A 16,638-nucleotide genomic window follows, 5' to 3' on the forward strand; every position below is an offset into this window, starting at 1 on the left:
CGAGAAACTCAGTCCAAAGGTTTAAGGTCTGCAGAGCTGGCTGATTTGGTGCTTGATGTTCTGCAATACATGTGGACTGGCTCTATGCATCACTGTATGTTTTTTTCTATCAAGTCAAAGCACTGAGCAAGAATTTTCTATTTCATGCCCTGTTCATACCTCGCTACACAGACTGCATGATTCATGCTACCCACTGATGCCTTTTGTTTTTTTGGGAAACTTTTTTGGAAAGTTTTCTCAGAAGCTGGCAGCAAAATAATAATGGGCAGATCTTTAGTTTCTGTAACGTCCGTGTATATACTGATTGCAGCTGAGATGTTTTTCATAGAGGTTTCTGGGTTTGATCAAGATCCAGATCTGGCCTGAATGGTCTGAACAGTAATTCCTTGGCTACCTTTGCAAGTTTCATCAGAAGTCCTCCAGCAGTCAGCCAAGGGTGGAATGTGCCAAGCACACGCAAAAGGCATCTCTATTCATCTCAGTGTACTGGGAAATATCCATCCAGACTTGTTATTTTAATATTTAACATGTTCATTATGGGCTCTCCATTGAGACTTAATGATGTTCCAGGCTGCTGCCATGGAAGCAACCAGAAGAAAAAAATTCAAAGCAATGTTCTTCCTCTGACTGTGGTCCTCAGCTTCTACTCTGGCTTTTAGGATTGCATCCTAGGAAGAACAGGAATTCCATTTTCTTGCTTTGAGTGAAGACAAGCATGGAGTAACCCTTTGATGCCGGGCCCTGCACTTGTCCCAGCAGGCACAAGTGTAGTGCAGTAACAGTGGTAGGCTAGGTGATACTGAAATGATAACGGTTATCTTACATCCAAGCCTTTACATATTATGAACATGAAAAGCAAGGTAAACAAGTGTCTTCCCTCTCATCATCCTAATGCTGACATGGTCAATACTTTTCCCCTTGCGTCAGGTCAGATCAATCCAACAGTTTTCTAGCCCAAGAGAGGAGTATGTTACCAAAAGAAAAAACTGTGGTCAAGCGTTACAATATGTCATTAACTATCATCCTAAAAATGTAAAAGCATGAACAGAAGTGGTACGAAGGCTTCAGGTGCTATAAGCATGGGGAAAGAAGCAAGGGTGAAACCAGACTAAGTTGCACACACGAAAATCTGAGAATGAATCAGCTTTTACACTGATTCATGCATGCTTCTATGCACAGCACATTGCCAGAGATATGCATACAGTACAGGGACATTCTGCTGACTGATTTGCAATCTCATACGTTTGGTGTCAGGATATTTCTGCTGCGTTCCATTAGATCTTGTTGTCTTTTCCTACTCTAACCACGTTTTATTAAATATGGCATTCCCAGTAACTTCTGAGATACAGAATGTGACAGGTAAAAGGGACCTGTTGCAGTTTAGTTGGTTTAATATTTCAAAATTTCAGCCTTGCAGGCTTACACTGTGCATTTTCCTGGATGGATGCTGGGTAGCATATTTTGGTTAAATGAGAAAAGCTAGTAACATTAATCACTTTTGGAACGGCTTTGGTTCATAAATAATGCAGTTACATTAGGGCTTCTTTTGGTAATACACCATGTGGTTTATTAATTAAACTAACTTGATAAAAAATGGTAACACGCAGATGTACAAACCCATATTCATGTGTTGCTTTATTGGTGCATTACAACATTACATCTCCTTCACAGTGAGAAAGCATGAGATTAAAATACATTGATCCACAAAAAATGCCTTCCCCACGCTGACTTTCCACTGGTAATTACAGCATCTACAGATCCTGCTGTAAGTTTCACCTCATTATGTCTTTCATAATTTTAATTACATTTTAATCAAAGCTTTCACATTGTCTGTATTATGACTTTCCATTTAATTACATTAAAATGTGTTATTCTTTCCTGCTTTGCAAAGCTCACCAATTACTCTTGCAACATAGTATCAACGCTGCATTACATTTCACATTCCAGTCTTTCAACAGCCACTACTTATTTCAGGCCTGCACAAGCACTTCCCAACCCAAAGAAAATCACTTATTTGTATCAAAAGCCATTAAAATACTGGGAATGTGAACAGCACAGTTAGGAGGCCCCACTCAGTTTTGAGAATAAGCCAGATCTATATAAAAACATGCAAAATGCACTATGCATCAGTATTAAACTTCTAATTTTAAGATTTTTTTTTTCAACATTTGCATATAACCTGGAAGACTAAGGTTCCTGCTGAAAGAAAAAGCTAATGGCAAAGCCCTATACAATGTAAAGCCAACACACTTACTGTAGGGCTTCCTTTTAATCATCCCATATAACATAGTAGAAAATGCTATCTTTGTTGCAGAACTCGACAAGATGGTTTAAAAACCTTATAGAAAGATTAAACCTTCACTAAACTTTGTGGATGTCTACAATAAGATCTTAATTACACCAGAGAAGTGTTCTGTCAAATCCAATGCACATACAATGCCAGCACAATTCTGCTTCACTTCTGCTAGCTTCACGACCCAGCATATGTACACCATAAGACAGTTAGGTTTGGCCAACTGCCTCTACTCTAGAGCGCAGAATACTGTAACTGTCAGTAAAAAATCTTGCCTCTAACATAGTGTTTAACCATACAGTCAAACTGGTATTACTTTTACAAATAGATCAAGCCTAATTTCTACAGAACCCTGCTGGGTTTATGCCTATTAGAATTTGTCCCTTCGCATCACTCCCTATTTGTAATGATTTCCAAATATCATATGTTCATACACAGTATCATTGTATTCTCTTGTACACAATTATGACAATTTTTAAAAGGGAGTCTAATTTACTTGTTTTCCATAAAAATTCAAGTGCCAATCAGGAAGTAGCTCTTCTCAAAACAAAAACCTACAAAGATTACCTTTGACAAAAGTAAATGACAAGCGTTACATAAAGACATTGAGCTGCTTGAATCACAAAATGCCTACAAGGCCAATACATATTCCAACAGGAACACAAATTATAATTATGGCAGCAGTCTCCTCCAGTCTAAAGCACCGTAAAAATGATTGTTGGTCAACACTGTCTCGATTGCTTTAACCAGCAGCCCCTGCTAAGAAATGTTCAACTGCCAAGACACGGTCTAGAGTATCTACCTCTATTTTCACAGGATAATCACAAAAAGAGATTCTGGAATCTGACAATCTGCCACCCAAAGCTATATCATTTCACAGGAATGTGATGTATACTGCATAGTGCATATGTAACAAAACTGGACCTTAATAATAATAAATTACCTAAGGTTGTTTGGTCATGTCCTCTGTATCAGCAGTGTTTTGACTTAAGTGAGTTTCAGTTCAGATACCAAGCCAACCTTTGCAAATACCATGCACAAGAACATGATGAGCAGAGAACATGGAATGGTTCAAGTGGAACACCATTGCCAGCATTCCTCCGGATATGTTACAGTGCTGGAAACCACCAAAAGCATTCATGGTCGTGCACCCAAAGTCACAAATGAAAATCTTGGCATTTCTTCAGATCGTCAGTGCTGCAGTGAGTCACTACACACGAATGAACATGGTACACTGAGAATCACAAAACCATTATGTTACTTCATCCTCAAACGTTTAGGATTTTTTTTTGTTGTATTGAAGACTTCAGCTTGTTGAATGTCATGAATATTCCTTACTTTCATTTTGTTTTGATGGTAATTACTGCAAGCGCTCTCAAAAAATTGCTAATGATATAATACCAAGTTTCTGATCCATCCTATGAGCATACATGTTATTGTAAGCTGTAATTGTAATTTTAACAGTGTGGAATTTCTCAAGTGTCAGCATCATCCTGTGGAACTACTAATGTGACAAGGCTTAGCTCTTAAAACTTGTAACCACACCTGCCTGTCGGCTGCTTGATTATTAGTAGCTCAGAATAACCTTGCCAAAGCTTAATACAAAGTTCTCCCAGTATAAGGAGTTTACTGGGTTAGAAGGCAACAAGAATAAACAGAAGGATGATGCCCCAACTTATTAAATTACACAACGAAACATCTGGCCAGACAGACACTGAACATCTGATGAAAAGTGCTGTGTGTACTCATCACCCATCAAAGTGAGTGAGTGCTGAAGACAATCAGAACTTTCTAGGAGATACAATGTACTTAAGAAAATCTGTTTCCATATCTACCATATCCTCAACCACACATTCTTTAAGTTTACTCTCTTGACAAATTTCCATATGGGACTGTTTTCTAATGTTCTTTCTGCTTCCCCTGAATAATCTATCTGCAGTAGATTGAAAACAGACAATTCAGTCGTCAACATGAATTGAAAATCAAAGTTTAAAAGTACAGTGATACTATGGCATTAAAAATAAAACGTTCAATTTATCCTTAAAACAAGGAAAGAAACAAAAGAAAAGGTACAGATCAAGTGTATAGTAAGAAACACTGCGTTAAGAGACCAGCTTGGAGAAAACGTGAGAAGACTAAAAGTTCATTTTGCATTTCTTAGTCATACTGGACCTTCAGTTATTCCCTCTAGAGGCAGGCCAGTAGCATTATCTGCTGTAGGTCTCTCTTCTTTCTTCATTGAGTTCTGATCTAGCAGGCTGACGTAAGATTTATGACAAGCTGTATTACCCAAAGGAGGGTAGTGCTGTCTGTAGCAAATATAAGCAAAAATGAGGCCAATGATCCCTCCAACAAAAGCATCTAGGTAAGAAAAGCAACAAAATCATGTTACCACGGAATGGACAGACAGTAGGGAAAACTGCAAATACAAGGCATTTGACTGACTTGTGTTTAACCCAGACTTACTTTCCACTTGTTTTCCTTTGCCGATAAAGGAAAAAAGAATATTCTTTCAATTTCAGTAGTTATCTTTACTTTTCTTTCCATACAAGAATCACCAAATGGAGATCAAGGGACTTAAAAACAGTCAATGCATTCAGGATTCATAATGAAATATTCTAATGCTCACCAATTTCAACAATAAATCCTGAACACTACATTTTCTAGTCAAACTGAACAGACTTCCTAAAATCTCATAATATTTATGTTCTCAGGCTACTGTATGGCTTTGTAATGTACATATACTCTACTCCACCTTTCACCTACAGTATGCTGTCTTGGACATCATATTGACAGTCCTTGTTCATACACCACAGCATAGTTAAGATACAGTTAACACCACAAGCAATATGACTGGATGACTGCTGGGCATAAAAAACAAGGCATGAGCGTAGCATGTTACAGAGTGAACGTGTCTCTCCCTTGAGAACATAGTTCTTCCAGCTAAGGGCACAGGTTACCTGCTGGATATTGTACGCCAGCATGTTTCTAGCTTGGGGAGAGCTATCTGAGTTTCCAGCTTGAATTTCAGAAACAAAAATATGAGGAACTGTAATTGGACACAGTCACAACCCCTTGGGTGTAGTTTCCATCCATCATATATAAAATACAGCATAATAATCTGCCTCAGAGCACATGTCAGTACATAAATAATCCTTACTCTTGGCAAGATGTAGTACGCAATGCAAACACACAGCCAGAACTAGATAGTAAAACCTGTACGCTGCTGTTCATGTTCATTTGCATTAAACAAATTCAAACCAGCCAGGTCTCACACAGAGCACGAGAACCCTAACAGCTTTGTGCTCTCTGATCCGACTACACCAAGCCCTGCAACAACGCAAGGACTCTGCAGGAGACAGAGACTCCTTCAAGAGCATGTCAAGGTTAATGGATTGTGATTAAGCTGCTATGGTAGAACACAATGGTGTGCAAACACAAAACCAGAGCAAAAAAAAAATCATGTAACAGGATGTCTTACTCTGGTCCTATCTCAGTATGAGATAGGAAAGAGCTCAGTGGGACTGAGTAACGCTGTACTTAATTGAAACCAAAAGGCAGAAATCCAGGAGCATCAGTCGAGGAGCAAGGGAACTCTGCAATAGTGTGCACCATAACTCACATGATTTCAGTGAAACAAACAAAAAAGCACAGAAATGCAAAGCTAGTTTTATAGACATATGAAAAGGTATCTCCATGGCTCACCTTGCCAGTGGTGTTTGTAATCACACATACGTGACAGAGCAATCATCATGGCACAGTAGAGAGGCAGAATTGCTGCACAGAGCCTCCAGCTCTTCCCACGGCCATTTTCCGTGAAGCAATGCAACTTTCCAGCTAGGTAGAAGGTGGTAAAGCCAAGGCCTGAAAATGCAACTGAAAGAAAAATGCAGAATTATAGTAATTTGCCACGAACGCACTGTACCATACTATCCTTTCAGATCTGACAGTAGGATCCTTCTACTGCAGAGAAGCCCTGGTCTCTACAGGAGGATATGAGGAGCTAAGCTGAGAAGGTGATAAGCCCCATCTGCAGAAAGGAGGGAGTTTCAGAACACAAATGGTGATTCTAGGTAATCAAATCAATGATGCTGTTATAACTTACTATTTTAAAAGAACAAAGCCAACGCTCTAGGAAGGATGTTTTTATTTCTTTTATTTATTTATAAAAATCAATCATTGTACAAATTAAAAAAAAAACAACACATGACAGTACTTTGTGAACTGAATGGGGACAAGATGGTGTGCAGCTCCATGACATACATCTGCTCTCCATAGCAGTGGCATTATCTCTGCAGCAATACAAGCAATCAGTCAAGTAAACACTGCAGTGTCGAGCCACTGCCACCTCATATGTACTGAGCTCTCACATAATCCAACGCGTCTGTGCTACCTCTAGCTGTTCACCTTTCCAATAGCAATTGATTCTTTTTTCCTTTAGCAATCCAACTTTTTCCTCTGGGGGAGAAAGTGGCTGCATAAAGAACCCCTGATTTTCTTTGTACATTAAGTTAGACATTTAGATGAATTTATAACTTGAGTCACAAAAGCCTTTTCATGCTTAACCTTCAATACATCTTTCATGATTTGAGACCTAGTCTAAAAAGTTCAGGCTCAAAGCTGAAAATGATTCATAAAAGGATGCAATTGTCTTACATTTAAATGATATTTTAGGTTCCATTAACCTGTTTCTACAGAACATGCTGAACTGGCAGCAATTGCAGAACACAGCAAGTTTCTGAGCTCAACTTCCTTCCTCTTCTGTTCATCTTCCAGAGTGCAGGCAGAGTGTTGTGGGTATTTTTGGTTTTGTTTGTTTGGTTTTAGACAATTAATGTATTTTGTAGCTGTAGGAAAATCAGTGCTGCTGCTGAACAGGTAGCTCTGTGAAATGCAGAGAACATCCACAACAATCATACATCCAAATAGAACATAAGCATGTAAAGCACAGATAGCAAAATTACGAACATTTATCCAAGTGCTTGAAATCCTTTTTCTGACTACTTTTATATGTTTTACCTTTCTAATATCTACCTACCCACCTCTATGAGAGGTGATAAGTTGCATTCACGATAGAAAATTCTGAGTTTCTGCCCTCAGTGCTGGGTCAGATATGTCTTTTTTCTAATGGGCTACAGCTTTTAAAATGCCCTTGTCCTCATGTTCCCAAACACTAAGCGTGATAAAGTAATTACTCTGTTTTGCTGATGGATCTATGGGACGGACTATTTTAGCTGACAGCACAATGGTTTTATAAGTTTATACTACACAGCTGTTTAAATGCAATTACTGAAGATTTGCATTTCATCTTCAAACACACAAATAAATCATTTCTTTAGACTGGATATAGAGAGCCAGACAGAATGCTAATTAGTGAGCAAACCAATACACCAAATGTTTTGTTTTCTAGCAGCTTTTTCAACCACTGCTGATTCAGTATTTGTCAGAAGACAGTGGGAGGCAAACCTTCAAATATAAGTGGCTCAAGCACTTGAATAAGTATAAGATTTCTTGCAGACTGGGTTACTCTCTTATGTTCAGATCTCTGCAAGTGATACACATTTGCTTTGCCCTTCACACCATCTTTCTGACAGGAAGAAATCATTCCTTCTGCCATTTCTGTATCATAGTATTCTTGAAATGAAGATATTTTCCTATGGCTCCAAGACACATCCTCAAAGCAGCAGGATTTTTAAACAAAACGAAAACAAAACAGAACCTGTGTCTCCTTCAGATCTCATCTTTTGTCAGAACAAAATCTTACAAGATTTATGAGCTTCTCACAGGATCAGTGCAGAAAAACACTGGAGTACCCTTGTACATTAATGTCTCTGATATACAGAAAAACCAAATTTCATCATGACCATATCAGTATTTGTAGCTAATGAGGAATACAAAGAAATCTTTTCTCTGTGCACCTAAATTCACAAGTGGTTGTGCCTTATACTTTTCAACCTAAACCTTAGTTTCTAAACTGAGGTTTCACATTCATGATTCAAGTAAGGCAGAGCTGATCTGCAAAGGCACTAAAATGAGTATTATAACAGAGCACCATCCACTGAAATCAAAATGTGCTGCATTGCCTTTCAGCAACCTAACTTAGCCCCCAGTTAATGGAAGACATAAAACAGAACTCTCTTCTTTAAAGGTAACTTCTTCATTTGTTTTTGAAGTGGAGTTTTAAGCTGAGCTCTTCCTCAATAGCTAATCACTTGTGAAAGATTAATCACTGGAGGATTCTCAGAAAACTGACTGGAGAGATCAGCACCTTAAGAATTTGTTCTACTGTAACACTCTTAGTAAGACAAGGCTCCTTTTTAGTATGAGACAATTTAATTTTTTAAATATAAACATACCTCCAAATCAGACTAAAATACTTATTCTGAAACTGAGCAGGAAAATTGCATGCATCATAAAGAACATCTGCTACAGTTGGAACTGACGACTGGAAACTGTTTTTTCTCCATAGTAATCTACATTGTAAGCACACAGTTTGCTGCAACGAATGTTTTAAAGAGGTGAAGCAGCACACGGGAACACACTCAGCCAAAGTGGCTACACACATTTTCATGATTTCTGGACTTAAGTCACCATGGATGTCATTTATTCATCTATTCACATTAAATTAATTATAAATAACTACTTTGTGATCTTGGAAGACACATGTGCATGGCAATACATAACCAAACTGTAATACAGTTAGGATATAAGCCCTAACTAGGCATACCTAGGCATGTGCCATAAAATGGGTGTTTGACATAATAGCTCTACAATACTAAAAGCAAGACAGCAGAGAAAACTACTGTGTAAAACCAATTTATATCTCCAGACAAAGTTCAAGAAGTATTCAACTTAAAATAAAAAAGTCAATGTTTCAGTTCAGGAACTTTGCCTTCTTTCTTTAGGTCTGTTCTATCCCATCCAGTCCAAAATGCAACCTCCAGGACTGCAACTGTATTGTCCTGATGGCAGAGGCCTACAAGATAAAGAATTGTTTATTCAAATGAGTGTTGGACAGCAGCGGGAGGTTTAATTAAACAGGCTTTAGAGCCAACCTCGTGATATTTAACAAAACGTTTGCAGAAAGAAGTGCTCATGAATGAACAGACTATATATTTGAACAAGACACAAAGCCAGGTTTTGCCACACATGGCTGCGTTCCTCTAAACTGAAGGTCAAAAAGAAAAGAGACTCACACACATTCCTGCAGGGGAACTTAAGCCTAATGTAAGATGGAAAGGTAACAAAATGATACTCTAGCTTGTAGCTATGAAAATAATTTGCAGAGCAGCTTTGCATTACAATATTGCAAGACTGATTTTCCTCATCCTGGAGTGTGCGCATCCAGAAAGAGCTGCTTGACCCCATATTCACAGTGCTAGTGCAGAGTCAGCAGCAAAGAACATGGAATTAACAGCTAAATACTTGGGGATGTGGGACTATTTATCATAACCGTAATGATATATTCTGAAGCCATGGTCCCTCATTCCACATTTATCTACTAGGTTTTCAAAGCATTTGGAAGGATTTTTCCTGTTTTCACACAGTAGAGTGTGTGGAACTAATTCAGTGCTAATTACCATCTAAGAAAGGCAATTCTTTTTTCTACTTCCTTAGGAAAGAATAAGGGAAATGTATTAATTCTGACAATATCCATGTTGGTGAATGTCATTTAAAGCAAATGCATCTTAATTTGGCAGGTTTCAATCTAAGATCCCAACATTTTTGGGTCAGCAGATGGGAAAATTGTCCAGAAAAGCCAAATTCATATATATTTCTTATGACGCTCTTCAGCTGCAGAGCCTGGTGCCTTGATTTCAGCACCGTTTGAGATTAATGCACTACATGGGCATCCCTGCCCATGGCAGTGGGGTTGAAACAAGATGATCTTAAAGGTCCCTTCCAGCCCAAGCCATTCTATGATTCTATGAAACAACCCAACTGCTGTGCAGTCCATGTAGGCTACTTCCTTTCTTGATGGCTATATTTTAAGATATGATCAGTCAAAAACATTAAACAATTTACTCTTCAAGAAATCTAGGGCCACAGGTGATATTTACACTGAAGAACTGGTCAGTCAGTAGAATCTACTTGAGAAGCCTTTTTTTTTCTTTCTTTCCCCACACAGGCTGGACTCAATAGCTCACGGTTTCACATGGAAAATACAAACACATGCATCAGATGTCCTACTCTACTACATATATATCTTCAAATTGTCTAATGTTGCAATAAACATGATCATTCTGCATAAGAAAGATACCAAAGAGGCAAAGCAATGTTCCTCATCTACACCAGTGCTCCTACTATGCTGATTTCTTATGATCTGGAAGAAACCAATACTTTGTTTATACAAATAAAGCAAGGAGCTGCATAAAATACCAGCCAGCCCTCTTCGGAGACACTGGCACAAAGAAAAACGAGAAAATCAGTCTGATTCAATTTAAAACAGCATTAACTTAAGATATACTTAATGCAAATTCCAGATAGAAATATTTAATTAAGTGCTCAATGAGGAGAAAAGAACAAAGGCACATTTTTTAAAGTACACAATAATGGTGCTTGAAACATATCAGAAAGAGGTCCATCTCAGCATTATCTTTGTTGGAATACGCAGAACTTTGTTAGACTCAACCTTTCAGATTGCTTCTGTCGCCCTCTTTTAGAAAAAAAAGGTTCAGAGAAGTAAAGGGAATGACAGCATCAAGGAGCACAGCAGACCCCATCCTGACATCTTATTCTCTCAGGGGATGTAGGTGGGTTTAAAAAGCCATCTGTATGGACCAAACCAATTACCAAGTTAAAAGGCATAGAGGGACAATCTATGAACAGGAATCTGATCTAAAGCCTCCAAATAAATTATTCATTAAAAATGAATAGCTTTTGTGGGTGTTTTCTGGAAATTAAAGTACCCTGGGAGGACCTTCAGCTTCTCAGGTTTCAGTGGATGCTTTGCTAAACACACAGTACGTGTCTTCCTTACACGATGCAGTCTTTAAACTGAAAAAAAAACCATATCCCCAATGCATTTTAGTGGCAACAAATTATGAAACTGCAAAACAACTATCACAAATGGCCTGTCAGAGAAAATGATCCATCTCTTTGTCTGTAATGCCTTATACTTGCAATGATTACTGCATATTTTTCATATTCAAACACATACTATTCTTCACTGGAATTGCACAGCAGCCTACTGCAATTCTAGCTGGGGCAACTGGTGAATGTTTTCAGTTTCACACTGTTCAAAGACTGAAATATTTATCTTTCCTGAAGGAAAATGTATGATACCAAATGGCTGCATAAATTTTAATGCCAAAATTCAATTCAAAGAGGATTTTATAGGAGTACAATTCCCAGAGTACGTTTTGAGCTTATTATCACAGGCAAACTATATATCTGTTTTTCCAAGTGGGATAGTCAATCACCTTCCCTGTGGCTCAGCTTTATTAATTTCTTTCCACAACAACAAAGAAATACAGTTCAGCAGAAGCAACATGAAAAGCACATCACAAGATACAAAAGTATGCAAGGATCTGGAAAACAAAAAGGGAATGCTGGAGACAGAGACACGATAGAACAAAGAAAGACTTATATTATCTGAAAGGTAAGAAACCAGACTATTAGTCATTAGGTTGCTTTGGCAGGACTGTCGCACGAATTCCCATGAAACTTCTTCGTGCATTTTTTGTCTGATATTTTATTTACAGGAACCTTTCATGACATCTCAACACACCTGAAATATCTGAAGTGCGCGTCTCAAGGCGCATGTCACATCTGCAAAAAAAAAAAAAGTGAAGTTCTTCTGAATTGTTCAGTTAATTACGTTGTTTACAGAAGGTCCTAAAGGCGAACCTGTTCCACAGACTCCTTTGCCAATTCTGATGACAGAAACCTTGAACAAAGCCCCTTTCTCTGAGAACACAGTAAAGACAAAGCCTAAAATGCCTCATATTCTGGATTTACTTTGAAGATAAAGGGGACAGCTCTCAGGCACTAAGCACAGCAGCCTTAGCATACACGTACGCTACAACAGACCACCCACTGAACTCAGCCTTGATCATACAGTTGTGCAGACTAGAATGCATCTCTGCAAGGTACACATTTCACTCTTCACTCATTAATGAGATCTCCATGTTTTTCAATCACACTTGGTGAAATTAAGCCCAAATAATGAACTGATACCAGATTTAAATCCAGGACAGAATGGCATTTGGGGTGTGGCACTGCTCTAGTGTGGTCTCTGGATAATGCATTTATCTCCTTACAGGCGTAAGGAGTACTGTGCATTGACCGAATGGTTTTGTTAGATCAGACCTGCATCCCATAAAGAAAATACACCTCTAATTCCTTCCAGAAAAAAATTATCAAAACTGAGATAAGATTTGCTAGATTAGTTCAAACAGGTCAGGTCTAATTAAACACCTACTACTCTGACATTTAGGATAGCCAGAGGATAACTTTCTCTTTCTGCTACTCGTTAGCATAAATACAGCATCTAAACACATGCTCTAGATTGTCAACTATCCAATTCTATTACAAATTATTGTCACTGTGGGATTTATGCGGCAACTAGGTATAAATAAGTCCTGTCAAGGACAATTTTTTCTTTACAGCTCAAAATTCCCTCAAAGGGGAACATACCAAGTCTCACACATTGAATGGGATAACTTCTTAGCTCCTACTTGGCCATACATAAGCCCTCAGTATTGTCCTTGTAAATGGATCACATACTGCTCAACTACTTGCTCTGTCAGTTATCATGCCGGGTAGTTGCATCGGTCTCTCTTGGACATATGGATCAGCATGTGAAATACAGTCAAAATACAGTCCACAATCTGAAGAGGATTTTGGTGGACAGAAATGTTTTATAGCAGAGGTTTGGAGTGTTTCCACCAAGCACACAATGCAGTATGGTAGGGAGCATCAAGGAGTTTGCTGTAAAAGTTGTTGCTTGTTTGTATTTTTAGTTCAAGAAAAATAAGTCTTTTGGAGATCTGTTTGAGATGTACATAATCTGAATCTCAAACGGATTAGCAGGAGTTGATTTAATAGTAGTGCTGGAGAACTAAGCTTTACAGAGTTTGTCTCATAAGCCCCTCATGAATTCAAACAGCCTTTGAGTGCTGAGAGGTAAATATGTCAAAGAGGTAAAAACCTGAAACACAAACATTCCTGAGTATACTTACAGTTTAAATTAAGAAGCCAATAAACCCCACGGGGGGCCTTTTTTCTTCTTGTCTAAGACATTTATTCCTTACTTCTCTAGATACTTCTATAAGAGGATGAAATATTTCAAAGAGGCACTGCTATACCGTTGTTAATTAAGAGATTTATCTTGAAAATAGGGAATAGCAGCAATTACTGCCAAAAACCTGTGGCTTGTAGCTCATCTGTTACTTAAAATGCTCACTCTCAACTGAAGGAAATATGATTATCCTCCATGAAATTGCTAGCTAAAGATAATTAACAGTTCAAATTTAAATACCCAACTATAATTACATGTACTGCAGTAATATTTGATATAAATTATCACAGTATAGCAAACAATTCTATCGAAATTCAATAATTTCTTCACTCTGAATCAAACAAACCATTTTATTTTTTTCAAATAAATGAATGTCTTTTAAAATGTAAAAATATTTTATTTTCTAAAACTGACTAATTTCAGTTTCTTACCGAAAAAGGGGAAGAGAAAGTGGCTGTCTACTGTTCCCTTCAGAGACATAATACTTTCCAGCCTCTGCCTCCTCCTGTTTCTGTGGTGTTTGGGGATTTTTTTTAGTGACACAGCAAGACACACCACAAATACTACACAAATATACATTAACACTCCCAGCAGAACAGCCAATTTTAGAAATAAAGGAGAAATGAAATAATAAGCAATCTACCTGTCAACATCAAAAGTGCTTTTTTTTTTTTCTTTTTTTTTTTTTTTGAACAATTATGATTTTCTTCACCTAAGATGACAGGTTTACACCCAGAAGTCTCCTACTCTGACTATAAGAGATATTTACAACATAAACCTGTTTGAACTCCTATTTCAGGCTTTTTTCTTATTTACAGCATCTCATAGTTCCATTATTCAAGACAGGATCTTGCTGCATTCATCCCCACAAAGTTACTAATTTCAAGGAACTAATAAAGGAAGACATCCAGAGCAGGCAAGGCAGAGAAGATGGGTTAATAAAATGCAGAATAAAATAACTAATAGCATGACAGAGAACTTACTGCATCACTGAGCACCCTTCACCAATTTAAATTACACGTACACCCGAGTCTGTAGAATATGCTTTGCTATCAAAAACATCTGAACCATTCTGATCTCCTTATTTAACTCTCTCAGTACAACTACCCATGGACTTTTCCCTCTCCCCCTACAAAGGATATTTTAAAGAGACCTCCTATGCGATTATTCACCAGCAATTTCATTTGCGTGTCCAACTTGTACGGTTTTTCAACATGATATGGAACTTCCAACACACTCATTTTCCAAAACTTTCTGCTGGTTCAGAATGCAGAAAATTCTAAAATCACCCTTAGTTTACATTGAAACAAGTGAGAACTAAAAGTCTCAAGAGAAAAATCACCAGAAAAATACAGGAAATCAGTTGACTGCTACAAAGCAGCATTCACTTTAAAAATGTTTTGCATAAATATTTTATGTATAGGGTTTGTAAGATAAAGCAGTGGCTTCATTATTTGCTCAGTTCTCTGCACGAGGGAGGAAAAAAGATATTACTTAGCTACTCACTTATCTGTAATAGCTGATTTCTTTCTATCTAGAACTGACAGTAATAGCAAAACCCAAATGGGACTTTCTGTAGATGCTCTGCACTTCCCTCATTCTGGCATAAATTACAATCTTGATTTCATGCCATTTATTGCACAGGATTTATCTCAAGAGATTTTTAATATTTCCTTGTTTTCATCAACCTAAATTCACATTTTCAGATAACTTTATTACTGAGTTTTCTATAACCTGATAAATCAGTCAGACACCTCTATATAAGGGTGCCCAACATTTTAGCCATTCCATTCAGTTTGGAGGGTTTTATTGATTTTTTTGGTTTACTCTTAGCATCGTCTCCAACAGCATAACACAATGTGAACCACTGTGCTGCAAGAGGGATCTGTCATAACAGCTTCAACAGCATACTCCCGATCAGAGTGAAAATGTTGCCACAGAAAGTCTTACCCAGAGTCTCTAAAGATTTAGAAATTTACCCTCTCAAAAACTGAGCTTCATACTCTAATTCCTGAACAACATAAATCACAGAAACCTACGTACCAGCCTCCTCCAACTTCAGGTCTGAGCTGATACACTTATTTTTGAATTTCTCTTGAGCTTTCTGACCCATTTTGCTCCAGAGAAGAGCTGTCATCATAGTTCACAGACCAAAATTGATATTCAGATCCTTAGTGTAACTCAAAGTCTCTTTTACCGAACAGGTCACTCAGAAGAACAATGGTCTTAGCATTGCACACAGCAGAAGTCTACAATACCATAACCTTTTCTCCAGGCTATGAAATCAAGCATATACCTCAACTTTACTGAAAGCTTAAGGTCAGGCAAAAGAAAGGAGAGAATTAGTCTGAAAGCTTTTCCGCTGCACTGATGAAAGAAAATTCAGCTGTAATGACCAGGAAGAAAAAACAGCTGTAACAACCAAGAAGCAGCAACAGCTGCTACAAAAACTTGTTTATCCGAGTCAAATTCAGAGACTCTTACTTCCAGTTCATTTCTTTAACTTTAGTTCTCCAGCTCTTGAAGAACCATATCAACTCTTAAGAGCCATTCATTCTACTCATCATTAATGACCTAAGATGCAAGATGATAACCCTTTTTTTGCTTACTCTCCTTTGAAACCTCAAACTATTCCTAAATTCCCTCTATTATATGAACTAGAGATTAGGAAAAACAAAACAAAAAAAGCCACCTAAAACCTTTTGGTTCCCTACGTGAATCACAAATTAGAGTGGACTGCAAATCAGCAAATCATAGACTCAAGATTGAGAAAGAAACAGGCTTATCTGGCACAATTTAGTTACAATTTTCTGATTTTTCATGTAGGCCTTGATAACGCTAAATAACATGCTACTGTGAAGAATTACAGTACTTCAAGTTCTACTTTCAAGTTTTCTTCCAGAAGGTCTGGTGAATGTTGCTAGACAGCAGAGAGACATAGCACCTCAGTTCTTACAGCCATCTTAATGAAAAAGGCTGCGTGCTGCTGAGAAGCAAAGACCCCTCATACAGCTTGAATGCAAGCCTACTGTTTTCAGAGAAATTGATGGAAAGGCAAAAGGGAAAAACATTCCCTTTTGCCTTAAGATTTGGTATATCCTCA

General features: G+C 37.8%; 1 protein-coding gene across 1 annotated transcript in view; it reads right to left on the bottom strand.

Annotated features, from left to right (window-relative positions):
• PLPP4 (phospholipid phosphatase 4) overlaps positions 1,611-16,638 on the bottom strand; it is a 49,673-nt gene continuing 34,645 nt past the window's right edge. The window contains exons 6-7 of the mRNA XM_021400348.1: positions 5,999-6,169; positions 1,611-4,654 (exon numbers count right to left, since the gene is read on the bottom strand). Of these exons, the coding sequence (XP_021256023.1) occupies positions 4,455-4,654; positions 5,999-6,169 (371 nt within the window). The 3' untranslated portion in view covers positions 1,611-4,454. The remainder of the gene's footprint in view (positions 4,655-5,998; positions 6,170-16,638) is intronic.

This window comes from Numida meleagris, chromosome 5 (assembly GCF_002078875.1).
Source record: "Numida meleagris isolate 19003 breed g44 Domestic line chromosome 5, NumMel1.0, whole genome shotgun sequence".
In the NCBI taxonomy this organism is placed as follows: Eukaryota; Metazoa; Chordata; class Aves; order Galliformes; family Numididae; genus Numida; species Numida meleagris.